We start from the raw sequence: 21,387 nt of genomic DNA on the forward strand, positions 1-21,387 counted from the left end.
GCATGGCAGGTGGATTCTTAACCACTGTGCCACCAGGGAAGTCCCATTTTCTTTATTTTGACATACTGCAGTGGCCATTGCCTCCAAATAATGTTAAATAGGAGTGGAGTTAGTGGGCGTTATCCTTTTGTTCCTTACTTTAGTGGAATAGTTTCTGGTGTTTCTAAAATAAGTAAGATGCTGGCTCTTGGGCTGCTGTGTGTATGTACATACTTACACACATATACAAATATATGTTAAGAAAGTTATACAGATATGTTAAGAAAGTATCTGTCAACTGCTATATTTTGGAATGTTATAACGTGAATGAGTGTTGCATGTTGTATGATTTCTTTATAATAAATGGAACGTGTGGTTTTCTTCCTTAGCCAGTTAATATGGTGGATTTCCTAATACTGAACCACTCTTGCATTCTGTAATAATCCCCACTTGATCGTGCTGCAGTATTTTTTGATGTGTAGGTAGATTCTGTTAATATTTTATTTAGATTTTCATGTCAGTATTAGTATGAATTATAGTTTAGTTTTCTGGTGCATTCTTTGTCAGATTTCGGGATCAGTGTTACACTCTCTTAATAAAACAAATTAAGAAGTTTTCTTTCTTTTTCTGTGCTCTGGAATTGTTTAAGTAATTTTGGGATTATCCGAGTTTTAAAGTCTTGGTAGAATTCCCCAGTGAAACTGTCTGAGCTTAGTGCTTTCTTGAGAGGAGAGTCCTGCTGCTCTTTACATTTTTTCTAAGGCTGGTTAGACTTCCTACCTCGAGTGGAATCAATTTTGGTATGTTGTATTTGTCTAAAGAAAAATTCTATTTCATCTAGATTTTCCAAATTTATGTATGTAGTAGTCTCATGATTTTTAAAAATCTTTGTTTTTATGGCTATTTTTCCCTTTGTTGCTCAAATTTATTTTGTTTTCATCCTTTTTTCTTCATGGCTTACCTAATGATGTGCCTATTTTGTGGATTTTTTTTTTTTTTTAAAGATAAGCTTTGGGGTTTACTTATTAGTTCTGTTATTTTTCTGTTTTTTTTTTTTTTTTTGCTGTACGTGGGCCTCTCACTGTTGTGGCCTCTCCCGTTGAGCACAGGCTCCAGACGTGCAGGCTCAGTGGTCATGGCTCACGGGCCCAGCCGCTCCACGGCATGTGGGATCTTCCTGGACCGGGGCACGAACCCATGTCCCCTGCATCGGCAGGCGGACTCTCAACCACTGCGCCACCAGGGGAGCCCTATTTTTCTGTTTTTTGACTTATTTCTACTTTTATTTTTATTTCTTTCTTCTGTCTTCCTTTTTTTTTTTGAGTTGGATATTAAATTCATTTTAATTTTCCCTTTATATTGAAAAAGTATTTAATTTTGGCTGTTATGTCTTTACCTATATGTATCCCTTACATACAGGGATTTGGGTATAGTTTCTCATTATCGTTTTCAAGACATTTCTGTAGTTTTCTTTTGAATTTCCCTCTTAACTCAATATTTCTATGCTAGTATGTTTAAAAAATTTCAGGTAAAAGGGCCTTTTTGTTTTTGTTTTTAATTCTAGTTTTATTACATTATTACAAACAGAGTGCTGTTTATATTCTGTTCTTTAGACTTCACTGTGTCTAAGATATGGTCAATTTTGTGAACATTCTGTATGTAGTTGGAAAGAGGAATATTCCCTATTGGTATGTTCGGAGTTCAGTGTATATCTGTATGAGCTATCGTATTAATGATGTTATTTAGGTCTTCCAGTTTTTTGTCCACTTACTCTTTGAATGAGAATGGTGTGTTAAGTGCTCCTATCACTAGTGTGTTTCTTGTTTATTTCTTCTTGCTTTGTGAAAGTTACTGCTGCCTTATTGAGTGCCTGCATGTGTAGATTTGGCTTATTGATTTTGAACTTCACCAGGGGTGATATAGGTGGGTTGTTTGTTGGGAAATCTCCTGGTCTTACGGCCTTTGGCTCTTTCCTCTTGAGCTGGTCATTTTCCCCAGAGGATATACTTCTGATCGTCTGCTTGGAGGGTGAGGTCTGGGTGCTTGTGTTGTGAGAGCTGAGTTGGGGGCAGAGAAGGGCGTGGGAGAGGGCCTCTGAGCCATCAGCTTTTTTCTGTATTCTGTCAGGTAACCCCTTTCTTTTCAGGATGGCTCCTGGACTCGCCCAGGCCAGGTGACCTGGGAGTCCAAAGGCGCTTGGCTTTACACTCTCTAGAGTCAGCTTGTGGGAATGCGGGGGTCAGGAAAGGGTGGTCACCCCGAGGAGTGGGGCGGGAGGGAGCAGTATCACCTCAGGTTCGTGTTTTGGGCCCTGCAGTCCTGGTTCCACAGGTGCCCGTGCAGCCGCCCATTCCGGGCCTTTTCAGGGTCCGGGGTGCGTTGGGCTGGTTCTCAGCTTTGCCCACTGCTGGATTGTGTACGCCTCCAAAGCCACTTACTACTCGTCCGCTGCTCTCCAGGGCCAGAGTTTTGCGGTTACCTCCTCTTCTTTTCTCACTATTGTTGTGGTTTATATATCTTAAAAAAAATCATTTTGCTTTGGTTTTAGTGGGGCTTCGGGACAGAGTGAAATTAGATCACGTTCAGCCCACCGTTTTACCTTGGAAGTCAGAGTTCACTTGATAATGCACCAAACCCACCAAGAGGCCACACATCATGATCTTATATTTACTAGCCATAGGCAAAGAATGCTGCTGTAGAAGAAGAAATGGACAGGTATATAGGGTAATGTAAAATTTACAGATCAAATAGAGAAAAAGAAAAGAAAGGATATTGGATTTAGATAAAAGAATTAATAAATTTGAACTTACATGTTTAACTGTGTCCTATAAACAAGAGACTGCCCTTTTCTGTATGACAGACAACCCAAGAAGCGTTTGAAGAACTTGATCATATGTTAATATACAGGGTACAGTGTGGGGAGTGTATATTATTTAGAACTCTATCATTAGGATCTGGGAGCAATTTTAGTTTTATCAAAATCATATTCTGAGTCAGTGTAGTCACTTTTTAAAAAACGGAAAACATCTTAGGAGAGGGTAGAGCTATTCTGGTTGAAGTTGGGCGTTTGAGACTGGACCTCATAAGAGGTCTCAATCAAAAACTTCCTGCAGGATACAGTTTCAGAAACACTGTTTTAAAATGTGACATTTCCACTTTCAAACATAAATTAATCAAGCTTACATTGTCACCTTCTGCTCTAGACACATGGTTGTAGGCGGGATATATATAAGTATGTTGAGTTGACGGTAGTCAGATTAATCCTCCTCACTGCAGGCAGTTACTGCTGTGGGCAGAGGGGCCTTTAACAGGAAGAGCGAAAGAAGTTTTGCACAAGGACCTTTTAAAATGTTTGGGGCAAATAAGGATATACGTTATTTACAGAAAGAGACATTGGAGGATATATGAGAATAGGATGGAAGGCGAAATGGGGTAGATGGGTGTAGGAGTGAGAGTGAGACTTTTTATAGGTACCTTTTTAGAGTGTTTGGAAGTTTGAGAACATATTTGGTTAACAGGCAGAGTTGTAACTCTTGGTCTTGCTTTATGCAGCTATTGATCTGTTTCCGTATCTTCTGTCTGTCCTGATTTCCGTATGAGAAAAGGTCTCAGGTCAGGGGATGTGTGGAAGGTGGCACTGAGTTTGAGAATATGGCTGGCAGTCTGTAAGCTTAGTTTATGTATTTTTGAGAATGATGCTCGCCCCCACCATGCTGGCTGTCCTTTGGGAAGATGGTGTTCAAATAAACAAACAAAAAATCAAAGGCTTTTAATGTAAAAGTTGTTGATCTTAATTCCTTACGTACACATGTTTGGGAAAATCTGATTGATGTGTCTCTTCATGTATCAGGTATATCAGATGTACACAGAACTGGAAGAGAAACGATACAAATTTTTAGTGTAGGGAGAGACTTTCAAGGTAGAAACTGCGAAGGAAATTATTCAGGAAAATAACTGGTAGATTTGATCACCTAAATTGTTTAAACAATTATATTTCAGAAAATGTATAACTGAAGGTAAACAACAAACTCAGAAAAATTAGTAATATATATGAGCAAGCATTAAAATCCTCAGTATGTAAGAGTTTACACAAATTGATAAGATCCAAAAGTCCAGTAGAAAAATTATCAAGGACAATTCATGGAAGAAATACAGATCATGACTACACATCAGATAACATTCAGTAGTAAAATAAAATTATTGACTGTGAGATCCTTTTACTTTTTGAATTAGGAGATATTTTCCAGAAATGGTAATGTTTAACATTGAAGTAGGGATTGTTATTACTCACCTTGAACCAATGAAGCAACTAAAGTAGGCGGGATTAAAGTCAGAGCTAGTGCTGCGCTTTGAACCCAGCACTGTGGGCCCCATTAACTCCCTCACAATATGAAAATATACTGTTTTGCAACTATTTTTGCTATGAACTTCCCTCTGAGAACTGCTTTTGCTGCATCCCACAGATTGTGTTTTTACTGGCATTTGTCTCAAGGTATCTTTTAATTTCCTTTTTGGTTTCATTGTTGACCCATTGGTTTTTTAGCACAACTGTTTTCACATTATATCTATATATGGCCAGTAACATAAGTCTGCTTCATTTTTGTTGGTTGTGTTGCATTTTATTGAATGATTGCAATATAGTTTATCCTCTATTTATGGCATTTGAGTGTTTCCAGTTTTTTCGTTGTTTTGCTGTTATAATGCTGTAGAGACCATTTTTTGTGCATATCTTTTCATACATGTAAACGTGCTTCTGTGGGGTAAATACCTAGAAATGTGCTATTTGGACAGTAGGGTGTATGCGTTTAAAACCATTTGGATAATATGGTACATGCATTTATAATGTTGATAGGTAATGTGAAACTTCTCTTTGTAATGACACTTCAGCCTTTTAATAACACCCATGTGTAAGTTACTACTACCTTCCATATTGGCCCAGATTTTGAATGCTTTTGCATTAAATTTATAGGTGAATTTAGTGATATATGATGTTTCTTTTAAAACTCATCCTGTATGAAGAAGGTGTGTCTCTATTTGTCTCCTTGTATATGGAGAGTTCTTCACATCCTATGGTTTATTCTCACGGGTAATATTTTTCTGTGTTGTTGCCATTGTGAATGGGATCTTTTCATCCAGTGTATAGTCTCACTTGTGACTGGTAGGAAAGTTGCTGATTTTTGTCTCTTCGTTGAGTAACTGACCATCTTGCTGAATTCCCTATTGCTTTTAGTTTTTCACTTAATTTCCTTTGATATTCCAGGTCTGTAATTATGATTTACAAATAAATTTTGCCTTCTCTTTCCCAGTACTATTCCTTTTATTTAGTTCTTTGTGATTTGTATTATCTGGTTCTTCCAAAACAGTGTTAAATGAGAGTTATGGTGGTGGGTCTCCTTGGCTTCATTCTGTCTTCAATAGGAATGCTTCTGGTTTTTCACTGTCTTTTGGTTTGAGAGATTTCCCGCCCCCCATTATCTCTTCCTAAGGATTAACTATTTCTGTTTTGAGCCTTTTTTTTTCCCGCTACTAGATTTTTTTCATCACACCTTAATTACATAAATAGTTTGCATTGAAAAGCATTTCCTACATTTTTTTTTTCCATAGAATACTTAAACACACAGTATTCTAAATAAGACAGACTCGGTACATCTGAGTCCTTTCTTCTGAGCCTCTAGCCAGTATTAAACTTCAACATTGTAGGTACATTTTATCTGATAATGTGGTAGGTGTAGATGGTTTTGTTAGAACGTGAGCGTGAGGATGGGGAGCTTGCGTTACCTAAAAATTCACAGATGATCGCATGTGGTATAGTTTAGTCAGTGATTCCTGGGCTGGTTGATCATCAGAACCATGGCAGGGGAGGGGCAGGGGATGTTTAAAATACGGATGCCCAGGCTCCTTCTCTGTGATTCTGGGACAGGTCCTGGGAATGTGTATTTTCAGAAGCTTCCCAGGTGATCTGATCAGTCAGGCTTGGTACACTCTTTCTAGATGCCTACCCAGATGATCTTAAACTCACCTGCCAGATAATGTGGGCCATGCTACTGTGAAAAACTCAATCTGAAATCATGTTTCTAACAGGTGACCATTTTAAAAAAAGTATAATTCACATCATTTATTGTACGGCTTTCATTTATTTATTTTTACATTACATTTTTCTTTTTTTTAAATTGAAGTATAGTTGATTTACAATGTTGTGTTAGTTTCTGGTGTATGGCTAAGTGATTCAGTTATACATGTATATATTCTTTTTCATTATAGATTATTACAAGATATTGAATATAGTTCTCTGTGCTATTCAGTAGGACCTTGTTGTTTATCTGTTTTATATATAGTAGTTCGTATCTGCTAATCCCAAACTCCTAATTTCTCCCTCCTCCCTCTTTCCCCTTTGGTCATCATAAGTTTGTTTTCTGTGTTTGTGAGTCTAACAGATGAACATTTTGGGGAACATTTTGAGGACAAGGACCGTGTTTCCCCTCGTCTCCCTCTCTCAGTGTCCTCATATATGCCTGCTACATAATTTCTAGCTAGTAAACTGGTTGGAATGTTTCTTTGTTTGCATAAATGGTGTCTTGAACACTTTACCTGTTTAAGAGTTGTGTTTTACTTGTTGATTTCTTTTTGGTTGTGTTCTTTGTATAGTTGCACCATTGTAAGATTATCTCTAATGGGGTGTGCCAATCTAGCACTGGGTTGTCCTCCTAGGAGAGAATTTTAGGAGGAGCACTTGTTAGTTATATTTACAGTGTTCTGTTTAATAGGGTCTTGTTGAAGTTCTATATGAACCTGTATTGATGAAGATTTTGTTAAAATTTAAAATTTGAATGTCTCTTAAAAATATTGTTACATATCCTTACGTTGTGATTATTCAAAGTGAGAAAACCTCAAGTATATCTGATGCTATATAAAAAATAGCACAGGAAGATTCAAAGACATTAAATTACCATAAAGTGATCTGAGTAATTTGTGCTTTTGCCAGTGGTTTTAATGGTTTCAGTTTTGCTAGCAAAGGAAGGGAAGACCTCATATAGTTTAATGTTAGTTTGCCTCAGTCATGAAGATCATTGTTTGCCAAATGTTACTGCTGCAAGGTACTCATGTAATTCTGTGACAGAAAGCCTCCCTCCTGTGAGGGCTGTGCTGTCTTAGAACATGGTGACTTCAGAATCTGAACACTCTAGCAGCTGTTGCCAAGTGGCATCATCAGTATATAGCTGAATTTTAGAGCTGTGGGCCTGAAAAGGGCCCCATGCATTTCTGCAGCCTGACCTTTTGCTGCTGTGGGCCATTGTTTATGATTTCAGGGCACAGAACGTGGGATGGAGTTGAGCCATGGTTGTTGAAGGACACCTGGTACTTCTAGTTTCACTGCCGGTGCAGTTTATCTCCATCACTTCACAAATTAGTTTGTGGTGTTTAGAGTGGGCACAGCAGAAAGACTGAGTAATATGATTTGGGACACAGAACGTCCTGTTTTTTAAAAAAACTTTTCAGGGACTTCCCTGGTGGCGCAGCGGTTAAGAATCTGCCTGCCAGTGCCTGGGGTATGGGTTCGATCCCTGGTCTGGGAAGATCCCACATGCCGCGGAGCAACTAAGCTCGTGTGCCACAACTACTGAGCCTGCACTCTAGAGCCTGTGAGCCACAATACTGAACCCACGTGCCACAACTACTGAAGCCCATGTGCCTAGAGCCCATGCTCCGCGACAAGAGAAGCCACCACAATGAGAAGTCTGTACCGCAGCAAAGAGTAGCCCCTGCTTGCCGCAACTAGAGAAAGCCTGCGTGAAGCAACGAAGACCCAACTCAGCCAAAAGTAAATAAATAGATAAATAAATAAATAAATAAATAAATAAATAAAATTTTCCAAAAATTTAAATTAGGAAATATTTCAAACATACAGAAAAATAATAGTAAAAAATAACTGAAACATACATAGCTAGCACTGTTGTAGTGCTCATTCTATTTATCTTTTAAATATATTAACTCACTAATCCTAGGGGGTAGGTTGTATTATGATCCTCCTTTTAACAGATGGAGAAACTGAGATACAGATAGTTACACATTTGGCAAATAACAGAGCTGGGATTTGAACTTGGGCAGTCTGGTGCCAAAGTGCATGGTCACAACCAATACAATACACTGTTGCCTTTCAGAAATACTGAAAGTAATATAACGGACATGAATGATACTTAGTGCCTAATTTTAATAAATGTTAGCATTTTTCTATACAGTTGACCCTTGAACAAAAGTGGGGCTAGGGGCACCGACCCCCCCGCTCCACAGTTGAAAATTCGTGTATAACGTTTGACTCTCTCAAAACAACGACTAATAGCCTACTGTTGACCTTACTGACAACATAAACAGTCGACTCACACATATTTTGTTGTATGTATTATATGCTATATTCTTAAAGTAAGTTAGAGAAAAGAAAATGTTGTTAAGAAAATCATAAGAGAAAATACATTTATAGCACTGGACTGTATTTATTGGTACCATAAGTTTACATCATCTGTTTACACGATGACTCATCTGTCCGTACCTACATCAGTATTATACAAAACACTGTAGATGTTACATGTGTTACTAACACTAGACATCAACAATGAAAAGACATGTGAAAAAGGACTTCGTATTTATTTACGGTGCGTTTCCAGCATTACTAACGAAGCGGCAGCGGTATGATGGACACCTGGTGTCACTGATACACCTGCCTCTCGGTAGCCCAGCCTGTACACTGACGGGTGAGCTGTTATAGAATCTGTATGGTAGACAGTATTACAGTCCCATTCATAATACAGTTTTGGAAGCATTGTTGCATTTTAAACACCACCACTTACCTGTGATGATAGACTGATCTGCAGGTTCTCCAGTTACTGGAGAGAGAGAGAGAGAGAGAGAGAGAGAGAGAGGCATACTGTAATGTAACCCTTTGAAAGCAAAGTAAGAAAATGAACACATTATTAATTTTATTTTTTTTTCATTTTATTTTTTTATTGAAGTATATAGTTGATTCATTTATTAATTTTATATTATATATCACTTAACCTTGCGCCTGTGTAAGGATAGGCTATCCAGTTCAGTGTAAGCCTTGCACACGATCTTCTACACATATATTTTTGTATATTTGTTGAAAAAAACCACACATAAGTGGGCCCGTGCAGTTCAAACGTGTGTTGTTCAGAGGGTCAGTGGTATAAATATTTGTTTCAGGTTATTTTTTTTTTTGAAATAACCCTATTACACAAAACCAAGTGCGAGAGGTTGTATTAGACAATGTCTTTGTTCTTTTCTTGTCCCATCAAATTGTTTTTCTGACTGTCAGCATCCCCCCCTTTCAAACACTGGTTCCTTCCCCAGCAGTTGGCCAGTGATTGCCTTTTCTTACACCTGGTAAGAACTCATTCAGCAGATACTTAAGGAGTGTCTGCCACAGCCAGGGCTGTTCAGGGTGGAGATAAAATCAAGAAGAAGGACCCTGGGGCTTCCCTGGTGGCGCAGTGGTTGAGAGTCCGCCTGCCGATGCAGGGGACATGGGTTCGTGCCCCGGTCTGGGAAGATCCCACATGCCACGGAGCGGCTAGGCCTGTGAGCCGTGGCCGCTGAGCCTGCGCGTCCGGAGCCTGTGCTCCGCAACGGGAGAGGCCACAATAGTGAGAGGCCTGCGTACCGCAAAAAAAAAAAAAAAAAAAAAGAAGGACCCTGTTCTGGTCATGCTGCAATTTATAATCTAACAGTGTGGGAGGTGGGCTTCTTTAAGTACGAGGTGGGTGGTGTGGCTGATGAGCGAAGTGGCCCCTGTTAAAAGCAGAGACTTAGGTGCAGTGCAGTGATTCTAGTGATTTCTGGCCTGCTTGTTAGCTTCTCTGGACTTCTTTAGCCTTGGGTCAGTCATTCACTTTGTTTATATTTGTTATTTGGAATTTACTTCCAGAAAACTGGTTCAGTTGAAGATGATCCAGAATTCTTAAAGTTCAGTATATATTGCCTCCCGTGGGCTCTGGGTTGGCTTCGACTCTCCTTTTGGGTCTGGCGAGCCCTGGAGTCGAGGACTTGTGGGTCCACTTGGTTTGTGTACTTCGGTAGAACTTGGGAGTGCCCTCAGATGGCTCTTGCCTTTTATAAACTCCTTGTTGGGCCTGACAGGTCTCAGCGCCTGGCCTTGCCCAATCTCTTGTGAGACCAAGACCTTAGTCCCATGGAGACTGAGCAGTAAGGCATGATGTAAGTGGACCCGACTTGCTTTTTTTGTCTCCCTAAACCTTATTTATTTAATGTGTGTTCAAAAATAGTAAAATTAGCATATGGTTAAAATACATTTAAAAATCATAAAATTAATTTATTAGAACTTGGAATGTATTAATCACATCAAAAAATTTAGTATCAAGCATCTTGAAATAATTTGCAAAATAGCATGAATTAATAAAGTTGCCTTCGGCACTGCTAGGAAGTGTTTTTATTCCTTGGGAGCATTACTGCAGAATGATGGCTCCTTGTCTCGACCTGACCGCTTGGTACAGAGGGCCTGCTGAGAAGGGGGGCACTCAGGAGCCTTTCCAGGGTCACATTTCCAGCAGATGGTTCCGGGGGGTGGTCCCCACCCCACTTTTTTTTTTTTTTTTTTTTTTTTTTTTAGGAGGTAAGCAAATGCTTTTGGAACAGATGGTAGTGTTTTGGCATGCATTTTAGGTAAGACTTTTGGAATCCATCGTAAAGAGTGTCTTGACAGAAGATGGGCTCGTTCTGAAATGAGGTGATAGAGAGCTGCTTCTGTCGGATGCTCTCAGGACCTGGCAGTAGCTCTTCCAGACAGGTGCCATATGATACTTTAAGAAAATTACGGAGTTCCCTAACCCCCCCAAAAGTTCACGAAGTTTGGGAAGTAAGTACGTTTGTTTGAGAGGCAGCTCTGGAATTAGAGCCTGCATATTCAGATGTGGGTTCTTTTTCTGTTCTCTAGCTGTTTGGCTCTGGGCAGCTTAATTAACTTCTCAGTGCCTCAGTTTTCTCATCTGCACAACAGGGATAATATTTACTTCCTTTGTAAGATTTTTGTAAAGATTAAAAGAATATAAAAGCACCTTAAAGTTATTAGGGATACACAAATGTAATTCATGTGTTAATATATGAATTTTTCCAGTAGAAACAGGCATAATATTTTATGTTTTTGTAACTGCTTGCTTATCTGAAATTGGCGTTTGATTCTTAGTCATCACGAGGTGTTTTTTTTTTTTTTCTTTAATTTCACGGGCATATTTTCAGTCTTGATATTTTAGGCCTTGGAGAGCTTATAATAAAAGACATTAATGGGATATAGAGGACAGTATTATTATCTAAACATGTGTTGATGACTTTGTGCTTTTAGGTATACCAAGCTTGGCTACGCAGGCAACACTGAGCCACAGTTCATTATTCCTTCATGTAAGTAAAGCTCCACCCTCGGTTTATAAAGGATTGTGTTTCTTATAATTGTTCTAAACATTCTAATTCTGTTTTTCAAGGTATATGAATTTACTTGCCGTCTTCTTTTAGATGACTGTTCTGGTTGCTGGGGAGTTATTTATGTTGGCATCTGGCTGCTGAGTATTGCTATGGGCTGGAGCTGTCACCTAAGCCCTCCCAGCTTTCTAGTCCTTTGATTCTCCTCTGATACAGTCCTTTGTCACAGTCATCGGAGTTTCAGCTTGGGTGGTTGGCAGAGGACTTCATTCAGTCATACATGTCTGAGCTGCTTACAAGACGTATATGTGGTTCCTTAAGGTTAATTTGTAATTTTAAGTAAGTACAGTTTTATTAACTTAGCACTTTGGTGCACTATCTATTGTATTACACTGTTCACTTTATTGAAAGATTTTTTTTTTTGAAAGGAGAGGCCTGTTTTATTATGTTCTGAAGTGTTGTGTTTTTGTTTAAATGTTAGTCAGTAGAGCATAATAAGGGAAGAAATGTCCCCATTTTGGCCAGAGTGCATCCTGCCCACTCTTTATTCACCGGAGACCCCAAGGTCAGGTTGGTAGTCCACAGGGTAGAATTCTTCTCTGAGACTGTTTAACTTCCGGGTTATTTTTTGGAGACCGTTTACCAAAGAGGCAGGTATGTCAGTCAAGAGTGAAGTGAAGTTCCTCCTCCTAAACGTAGCCCTTGTAAGATAAGTCACGACCTTAGAAATTGTAAGCCGTTATGGGCTCAGGGACTTCTGAGTAACAGGCTCTTTGACCACCATGGAGCGTGAGCAGCCTCGCAGAGCAGTGGGGAAGGAGCTTAGTTATTAGTGTTTGTTCAAGGGAGACTAAAGCCTTTTCGGTGGATATGGGTATTCAAATCGCTAGAAAGTGCACCCTCGTTCCTTGAGAACATTTAATTCACCTCATTCCAGGTCCTTGCTTGCTGGATAACTGATCATGAACTGGATTTTCTAGGTCTAAATACTTGGTTACTATGACGGGGTGTCCTCGACAATAGGCACAATTGGTCTGCTGGTCCTCATTTTAAATTCATGGTTTGTTGTATTAGTTTGCTAGGGCTGCCATAACAGAATACCATAGACTGGATGTCTTAACCAACAGAAATTAATTTTATCACAGAATAGAAGCTTGAAGTCCAAGATCAAGGTGCCATCAGGATTGGTTTCTGGTGAGGCCTCTCTCCTTGGCTTGTGGATGGTGCCTTCTCACTGTGTCCTCACATGGCCTTTTTTGTGTGTGTGTGCATGGCTGAGAGAGAGACCTCTGGTATCTCTTCCTCTTCTTATAAGGACACCAGTCCTGTGGAACTGAGGCTCTACCCTTATGACCTCATTTAAACTGAGACGTCCCATCTCCAACTACAGTCACATTGGGGGTTAGGGCTTCAACAGAGGAATTTTGAGGGGACACAGTTCAGTCCATAACAATTGGCATTCTGTAGGACAGATCAGTCTTCTGTGAATTTTATATTGTGAATGCCAGAGAACTGGATCATTCCATGCTGAATTGGTAAATTGGAATTGGACTTTCTGATTTTTCAAAGCAGATTAGTTTTAACCTTGTGAAGTGCAGCAGCTCTAAGAGGATTACCTTGCACCTCTTGCTTTAATACAGTTGTCGGCAGCATTCAGTTGGCTGCACCACTTCACCTGTCATCGTTAACAGAGAGGGGATTGAAGTCAGCTCTTAGGCGGATTCCATTCACTGTCAGCAGGCGCGGCAGCTCTCGCATTGGTGCTGAGAACAGCAGTGGTAGAAGCTAGAAAGAAAAAGGTCAAGGAGGCAGGAGTAAAGGAAGAGTTACACCCTTGGCTGAATTTGTTGCAAGAGTTAGAGAAGCCGTGGGGGACAGAAGGGAGTGTGTTGGGACAGGTGGACCGAGGGCCTCGGGTACCTTGGGCAGCAGGCCTGCTGCCCTCCCAGTCCTGGCATCCGAACCCTGTTTGTCCTTACAGAGGCTCTGTTCACAAGGTGAAGTTCAAGATGCAAAGTGGCTTCCAAAGAGAGAAGGGGGCTTGTCTGTACATGTGTGGCTGTGTGGAGAGTGCCGGAACAGGGCCTTTCTGGTTCTGGGGGGAACAGAGGGGAGGCACCCCCCAGGCAGAGGGGGCTGGGAGAGTGGGCTGGGAACGTGGAGAAGGGCCAGCACTTGTATCTTAAGGAATTGTCATTTTATTTTGCAAACGGGGAACCTTCGCATTGTTTCCCAGGCTCCCTCAGGGGCCTTGTCCCAGACTAGAGAGTCGCCGAGCCCTGTCCTGGTCCACCAGGGCAGCCCTGCCTGTATCTTATTTATTTGAGCTTCTGTGCAGAATTTGCTTGATTGTTTGAAGAAAGGTTTTCTCTACCTATTTTTTCTTTTCCTTTAAGTTGTTGGAGAAAGTTGAGAGTCACTGAAAAGTTTCAGGCAGAGGAGTGTATGTGTGGTGATCACATCCACAGAAAGAGGATGTGGGAGGGGGCAGGAGAAAGTGAGTACATTTTAGACAGTTGATGTTTGAAGAGTTCGGGTGTAAACGTCCTGTAGGCAGCAGGGTAAAAGGTTTGATGCTCTGGGGAAAGGTCTAGACTGGAGACAGGGATTGAGCCCAGAGATGCTTTTGTTTCTGAATGTCTTTTAAATCTTTATTTTGGAAAACAAAAGAAAGAAAGAAAGAAAGATAATATAACAAAGACCCATTTACCTACCACCGGGAATGAACGAATGTTAACACAATTGCATCTTGTAAGTACCTAATACAGGCATACATCCGTGTGAGCGCCAGTCCCCTTTCCTCTCCTCCTGTCCTTCCCCGCTCTCCCTCCTTTGCTGGACATTAGCTGTATTCAGTCCACGCTTCATCCTTATGTTACAGATGCAGGATACAATGACAGTATGTAGTATTTTGTGAATTTAAACATTTCCACAATGATAATTATACTGTAAATAACTTTCTACATTGTTTTTTTTTAAACCCTCAATATTTTGTTTTCAAGATGTATCAGTGTTGCTATATATACAGATCTAGATCAGAAGTCTAATACGTGAATCTACATTTGGGCATTTTCCAGTTTTTTCTCTGTTGTACAATGATACAGTAAGTATCTTCTTATCCATATGTGCTAGTTTCCCAAGAGAAAACATGAGAAACGGGGTTGTTTCATCACTCAGGTGTGCACCTCTTCAGCCTTGTCAGCTATTGCCAAACGGCTTTTCCGAGCGCCTGGACTGATTTAAATGCCCATCAGCAGTGGATGGGTGTTTTTGATTCTGCACATCCTTGACGACAGTTGATCTTATTTGACTTAAATTTTTGCCAGTCTAATGAATGTAAAATGATGTCTCATTTTATAAGTCTGCATTTCTCTGATTACTAGGAAGGTTGAGCACCTTTCATTGTCTGTATTTGCCCATTTTTCTGTTGCATTTTTTTGTCTTTTTTATGGAGTTACAGAAACTCTGTGTATACTTTGAATACTAATGTCTTGTAAATATCCTCTTCTATTTTATTTATTATTTATTTATTTATTTTTGGCTGCGTTGGGTCTTCGTTGCTGCGCGTGGGCTTTCTCTAGTTGCGGCGAGCGGGGGCTACTCTTCGTTGCGGTGCGCGGGCTTCTCATTGTAGTGGCTTCTCTTGTTGCGGAGCACAGGCTTTAGGTGTGCAGGCTTCAGTAGTTGTGGCACGTGGGCTCGGTAGTTGTGTCTCGTAGGCTGTAGAACGCTGGCTCAGTAGTTGTGACGCACGGGCTTAGCTGCTCCGCGGCATGTGGGATCTTCCCGGACCAGGGCTCCAACCCGTGTCCCCTGCATTGGCAGGCATTGGCAGGGGCATTCTTAACAACTGCACCACCAGGGAAGTCCCTCTTCTCCTATTTTAAGATGTCTTTAAAATTATTTTTTAATCCCAGAGGTTTAAAAGTTTCATGTAGTTCAGTTTTTCAGTCTTACCTTTTTTTATAATTTATTTCTATTAAAAATGCCTTTATAGTCTAAAGTCATAAAGACTGTCTGTATTTTCTTCTAAGAAAAAAAATTTTTTTTTATGGTGTGGGAGAGAGAGTTAGTTGTTTTCCAAATGGAAGGCTAGTTGCCCCAGCACCACTTATCGGAGGGTGCCTCTTCAATCATATTGAGGCACTGTGTACGGTTGGGAATATTTATGGTGTTTTTCTGTTGCAAATTCATACTCTATTAAATACTATTACTTTGGCATGTCTCTATATCCGATAGGTCTGGTTCCTTCTCCTTTTTCTTTCTCAGAGTAGGTTTGACTATTCTTAGGCCCTTACTCTTTATCATAAATTTTAGAATCAGTTTAAGGTCAATGAAAAATTATGATGGGATTTTGATTAGAGACACATTGAATTTGTAGATTAATTTGGGAAAAACTTGGTATCTTGGGACTTCCATGGTAGTCCAGTGGGTAAGACTCCACACTCCCAATGCGGGGTGCCTGAGTTCGATCCCTGGTCAGGGAACTAGATCCTGCATGCATGCAGCAACTAAAGATCCTGCATGCCGCAACGAAGATCACGCATGCCGCAACGAAGACACGGCGCAGCCTAAATAAATAAATATTTTTAAAAATTTGATATCTTTATGAATTGAATTTTCCTATCCAGGAGTATGGTATATATGTTTTATTGTTTTTTCATGTTTCTTATGTTTTTCAGTAATGTTTTTCAGTATCCTTTAAAAAGCTCATACATACCTTTTGCCATATTTATTTTTAGGTACCTTTATTTTTTTGCTGTTGTGAATTTTTTTAAATTAAATTTTCTAATTGTTGCCACCATAGTAGGAATGCTGCTGAATTTTTAAAGTTGTTTTTGAATCCAACAGTCCTGCTGCCCTGTCTTATTTGTTCGAATAGCTTGCAGGTTCTCTTAAGTTTTCTATGCAAGCTATTGTATTAACTGCAAATAATGGTTATTTTGTCTCTTCCAACCCCAATACTTCATATTTTTTTCTTGATCTGGCTGCACTGGCTAGAACTTCTATCAGTGACTAGAACTGGGGATAGCCGGTGCTTTTGTCTTTCTGATTTTAAAAAGAATGATTTTACTGTTTCACTAGTGATTGCTGTAGGCTTTTGTGGAAATGCTTTTTCAGGTTAATACAGTGCCGTTGTATCCCTAGTTTACTAAGAGATTAAAAAGAATTTTTTTTAAATTATGAATAGATGTTGACATTTAAGGCTTTTTGTGTATCTCTTGAGATGATTATGTGGTTTTGACACTTAGGCTCCTAATATGAATTACATTGATATATTTTTCAAATGTTGAACACTCTTTTATTTTATTCTTGAGATAAACCCTACTTGGTTATGAAATATCAAGTACATACTGAATTGTATTTGCAAATATTTATTTGGGATTTTTCTATCAATGTTCAAAAGTGAGATTAGTCTATAATTTTCTTTATTTTGTACTAGTTTTGTTTGGTTTGTACATCAAAATTATACTGGCTTTATGAAATGAGGTTGTTAGCTTTCTTTTCTGTTCTTTGGAATAGTTTATATAAGTTAGGAATTATTGTTTGAAGGTTTAGTAAAATGTTTGAGATTCTTTTGAGAAATATACTGGATATTTTTATTTTAAAAATTACTGTTGTTGGGATTTCCCTAGTGGTCCAGTGGCTAAGGCTCTGCTCTCCCAACGCAGGGGGCCCGGGTTTGATCCTTGGTCAGGGAACTAGATCCCACATGCCACAACTAAGAGTTTGCATGCTGCAACTAAAGTTCCCACATGCTGCAACTAAAAGATCCCACATGCCGCAACGAAGATCCCACGTGCAGCAACAAAGATCCTGTGTGCCGCAACTAAGACCTGGCACAGCCAAACAAACAAACAAACAAATAAATAAATGTTAAAAAATAATTACTGTTGTCTGTCAACTGCTGTAGCAAGTGTTCTTGAGATATAGAATTTTTATCTAAATCTTTAGGTATATTCTTCCTTAGATATACTCTCCCTGATAATCTTCCTTAGATTGCCTTCTAATGACTTTTTAGCACTTGGAGAATAGCCTGTGTCTTCTGGTTATACACATTCTATACCCATACAGTTTTTTTTTTTTTTTGATCTGCAGAACTTTTACATTGTTCTTTATTAAGTTTAATCTTGTTAGTTTTGATTCATCATTATAGCTAACTGAGGTGCTTTATTTTTTAATTTGTTTAAATAATTTACAAGCTCATACATACCTTACAACTGTATTTTATTTGTGTCTAAAATATTTTATTTTGAAATACAGAGTCACAGGAAGTTGTAAAGAGAGTTTAGAGAGGTTCTGTGTACCCTTTTTCCTGTTCTCTCCAAAGGTTACATCTTACACAATCATAGTACAATATCAAAACCAGGAGTTTGACGTTGGAACAGTGTAAGTGCAGTTCTCTGTCATTTTATCCCATGTGTAGATGTCTGTAACCACCACTGCAGTCACGATATAGAACTATTTCATCACCACAAAGAAGTTGTGTTATTTCTTGATAATTACACGTGTTATTATTTTATAATTACACGTGTTATTTCCCATGTTATTTCTTTATAATTACACGTATATCCCTCCCCTCCACCGTCCTTGCCCACTGACCACCACTAATCTGTTTCCGTCTCCATAATTTTGCTGTTTAGAGGATGTTATAGAGATGGAGTAATACAGTATATGTGTCCTTTTGAGATTAGCTTGCTCATTTGGCATAAAGCCCTTGGGTGCCATCCAGGTTGTTGCATGTATCAGTAGATTGTCCCTTTTTATTGCTGAGTGGTATTATTCCAGTGTGTGGATGTGTACCACAGATGTTTAAACATTCTTCTTTTGAGGGGCATCTCGGTTATTTCCAGTTTTTAGCTGTTACAGATATAGCTGCTATGAACAGTTGTGTACAGGTCTTTGCGTGGACATAATTTTTCATTTCTCTGGATAAGTCCTGTGCATAGCACAAGTTGTATGGCAAGTTTGTGTTTAGTGTTTTTCAGTAACTACCAGAGCGCTTTCCACAGTGGCTGTGCCATTTTGCACTCCCACCAGCTATGTATGAGAGAGCCAGCTTCACCTTGACAGCGTTTGCCATTGTCACTGGTGTACTTTATCTGTTCCGGTAAGTATGCAGTGATGTCTCATTCTCCTCCTTATTTTTGTTTCCCTAACGGCCAGTGATGGCAAACATCTTTTCATGTGCTTATTTGCCATCTGAATATCATCTTTGAAATGTCTCTTGGTGTCTTTTGCTCATTTTTTAATAGTGTTGCTTGTATTTTTACTGTTAAGTTTTCAGGGTTCTTTGTATATACTAGATATGAGTCGTTTGTCAGATCTGTGGTTTGCAAGTAATTTCTCCCATCATTTAGCTTGTCTTTTCATCCTCTTCACAGGGTCTTTTGCAGAGCAAAAGTTTTAACTTTCGATGAATCAGCTTTTTGATTCATTGATTTTTCTCTATTTTTTCTGTTTTAAATTTCATTAATTTCTGCTCTTTATTTCCTTCCATTTTCTTGCTTTGGGTTTATTTTACTCTTCTCGGTTCTTAAGGTGGGAACTTAGATTATTGATTTGAGACTTCTTTTTTCTAATGTAAGCATGTAGTGTTAAAAATTTCCTTCTTAGCACTACTTTAGCTATGTCCCACACATTTTAATATTTTGTATTTTAATTTTCCTTCTGTTCATGCAGTTTTTATTTTCCCTGAGACTTCCTCTTTGATCCATGGATTATTCAGACCTATGTTGTTTAGTTTCCAAGTATTTGGGGGATTTTCTCATTATCTTTCTGTTACTGATTTCTGAGTTAATTCCATTGTAGTCAGAAAGCACACTTTTATGGTTTTAATTCTTTTAAACTTGTTGAGGTTCGTTTTATGGTCCAGTATTAGATTTATTTTGGTCCCATGTGCACTTGAAAACAATGTGTGTTCTGTTCTTGTTGGGTGGAATGTTCTCTTCATGTCGGTTAGATCCTGTAGGTTGATGGTGTTGAGTTCTTCTATATCCTTGCTGATTTTCTCTCTACTTGTTCCATCACTAGTTGAGAGAGAGGTAAAGTCTATATCTATAATTATGGACTTGTCTTTTTCTCCTTTGAGTTTTTGTTTCATGTTTTGCAGCATTCTTTGGTACACACACATTTGGGATTGCTCTGTCTTGACAGATTGACTACTGCTATTTAATGTCCCTTTCTATCAGTGGTAATTTTCTGTGCTATAAAGTTTACTTTTTCTGATAGCAGTATGGCCACTCATACTTTCTTTGATTAATATTTTTGTGGAGTACCTTTTTCCATCTTTCTAGTTTTAACCTATATACAGGCATACCTTGGAGATGTTGTGGGTTTGGTTCTAGACCACTGCGATAAAGTGAATATCACAATAAAGCGAGTCACACGAAATTTTGGTTTCCCAGTCGATTTAAAAGTTATGTTTACACTGTACTGCCATCTGTTAAGTGTGCTATAGCATATGTCTAAAAAAACAGTGTATGTACCTTAATTAAAAAATACTTTATTGCGGGCTTCCCTGGTGGCGCAGTGGTTGAGAGTGTGCCTGCCGATGCAGGGGGCGCGGGTTCGTGCCCCGGTTCGGGAGGATCCCACATGCCGCGGAGCAGCTGGGCCCGTGAGCCATGGCCGCTGAGTCTGCGTGTCCGGAGCCTGTGCTCCACAGTGGGAGAGGCCACAGCAGTGAGAGGCCCGCGTACTGCAAAAAAAAAAAAAAAAAAAAAAAAAAAAAAAAACCCAGAAAAACTTTATTGCTAAAAATTGCTAACCATCATCTGAGCCTTCAGCAAGTCATAGTAGTAACATCAAAGATCACTGATCACAGATCCCCTTAACAAATATAGTAATGATGAAAAAGTTTGAAATATTCTGAGAATTACCAAAATGTGGCACAGAGACATGAAGTGAGCAAATGCTGTTGGAAAAGTGGCACCAGTAGACTTGCTTGACTCAGGGTTGTCAGAAACCTTCAATTTGTAAAAAAGACTAAATAAAAGCAAAGCACAGTAAAACCAGGTGTGCCTGTATATTGTTATATTGGAAGAGAGTTTCTCATAGACAATGTAGAGTTCAGTCATGTTTTTTTAATCCACTCTACCAATATCTGTTTTTTAACTGGTGTGTTTAGACCATTACATTTATTGTGATTATTGATTAGTTCTTTTTCTGTTTGTTCTTCTGTTTTTCATTTCTTTGTTTTGTTTTACCTAACTTCCTATGGATTACTTGAGTATAGTTTTAGAATTTCATTTTGACTTACCTGTGGTGTCTTATTTATTTATTTATTCAGGTTGCGCTGGGTCTTAGCTGTGGCACGTGGGATTTTTGTTGTGGCATGCAGGCTCTTAGTTGCAGCATGTGGGAATCTAGTTCCCTGACCAGGGATTGAACCCAGGCCCCCTGCATTGGGAGCATAGAGTCCCAACCACTGGACCACCAGGGAAGTCCCATATCTGTGGTGTTTTGAATGCTTCTCTCTGTGTAGCTCTTTAAATGGTTGGTCTAGCTATTATCTTATATATACATAGCTTTTCTTAGTCTGTGGTGTCAGCATTTACCAGTTTCAGTGACACGTAGAAACCTTATCTCCCTTTATGTCCCTTTACCCTCCTCCCTTTCTGTTATAATTGAGGTTATACATTGAGAAGCACACTAGCATTATAATTTTTGCTTTAACTGCCGAACATAACTTAGCAAACACAAGAGGAGAAGAAGGAAAGTAATTGTAATTTCCATATTTTTGCTCTTGTTCTTCCTTTCTTCCTGATGTTCCAGGATTCCTTCTTTTATCATTTCCTCTCCGTTTAGAGAACTTTCTTGAGCCAGTCTTTTAGAGTATATATGTCGGTGACAAATTCTGTTAGTTTTTGTTCATCTGAGAATGTCTAGATTTGCTCCTCATTTTTGAAGGAAATTTTGCTGAATATAGAATTCTGAGTGGGCAGTTCTCGCAACACTTGAAAA

At 39.1% G+C, this 21,387-nt stretch overlaps 1 protein-coding gene across 8 annotated transcripts in view; it reads left to right on the forward strand.

The window, feature by feature from the left end:
- ACTR3B (actin related protein 3B) overlaps window positions 1-21,387 on the forward strand; it is a 64,135-nt gene that overhangs the window by 5,225 nt on the left and 37,523 nt on the right. For 6 of the 8 annotated variants that reach the window (XR_014016661.1, XM_081244171.1, XM_081244172.1 and 3 more), the window contains exon 2: window positions 11,348-11,403. The exons of 1 other annotated variant lie outside the window; for it this stretch is intronic. Coding sequence is in view for 5 of the 7 variants with exons in the window: in XM_081244171.1 (XP_081100297.1) it covers window positions 11,348-11,403 (56 nt within the window). In the remaining 2 variants the exon portion in view is untranslated. Of the gene's footprint in view, window positions 1-11,347; window positions 11,404-18,328; window positions 18,533-21,387 lie in introns of those variants that run through there. One more of the 8 variants, XM_081244174.1, reaches the window with a different exon arrangement.

The sequence above is a fragment of the Mesoplodon bidens genome, assembly GCF_964165515.1.
Source record: "Mesoplodon bidens genome assembly, chromosome: 9".
NCBI classification, from domain to species: Eukaryota; Metazoa; Chordata; class Mammalia; order Artiodactyla; family Ziphiidae; genus Mesoplodon; species Mesoplodon bidens.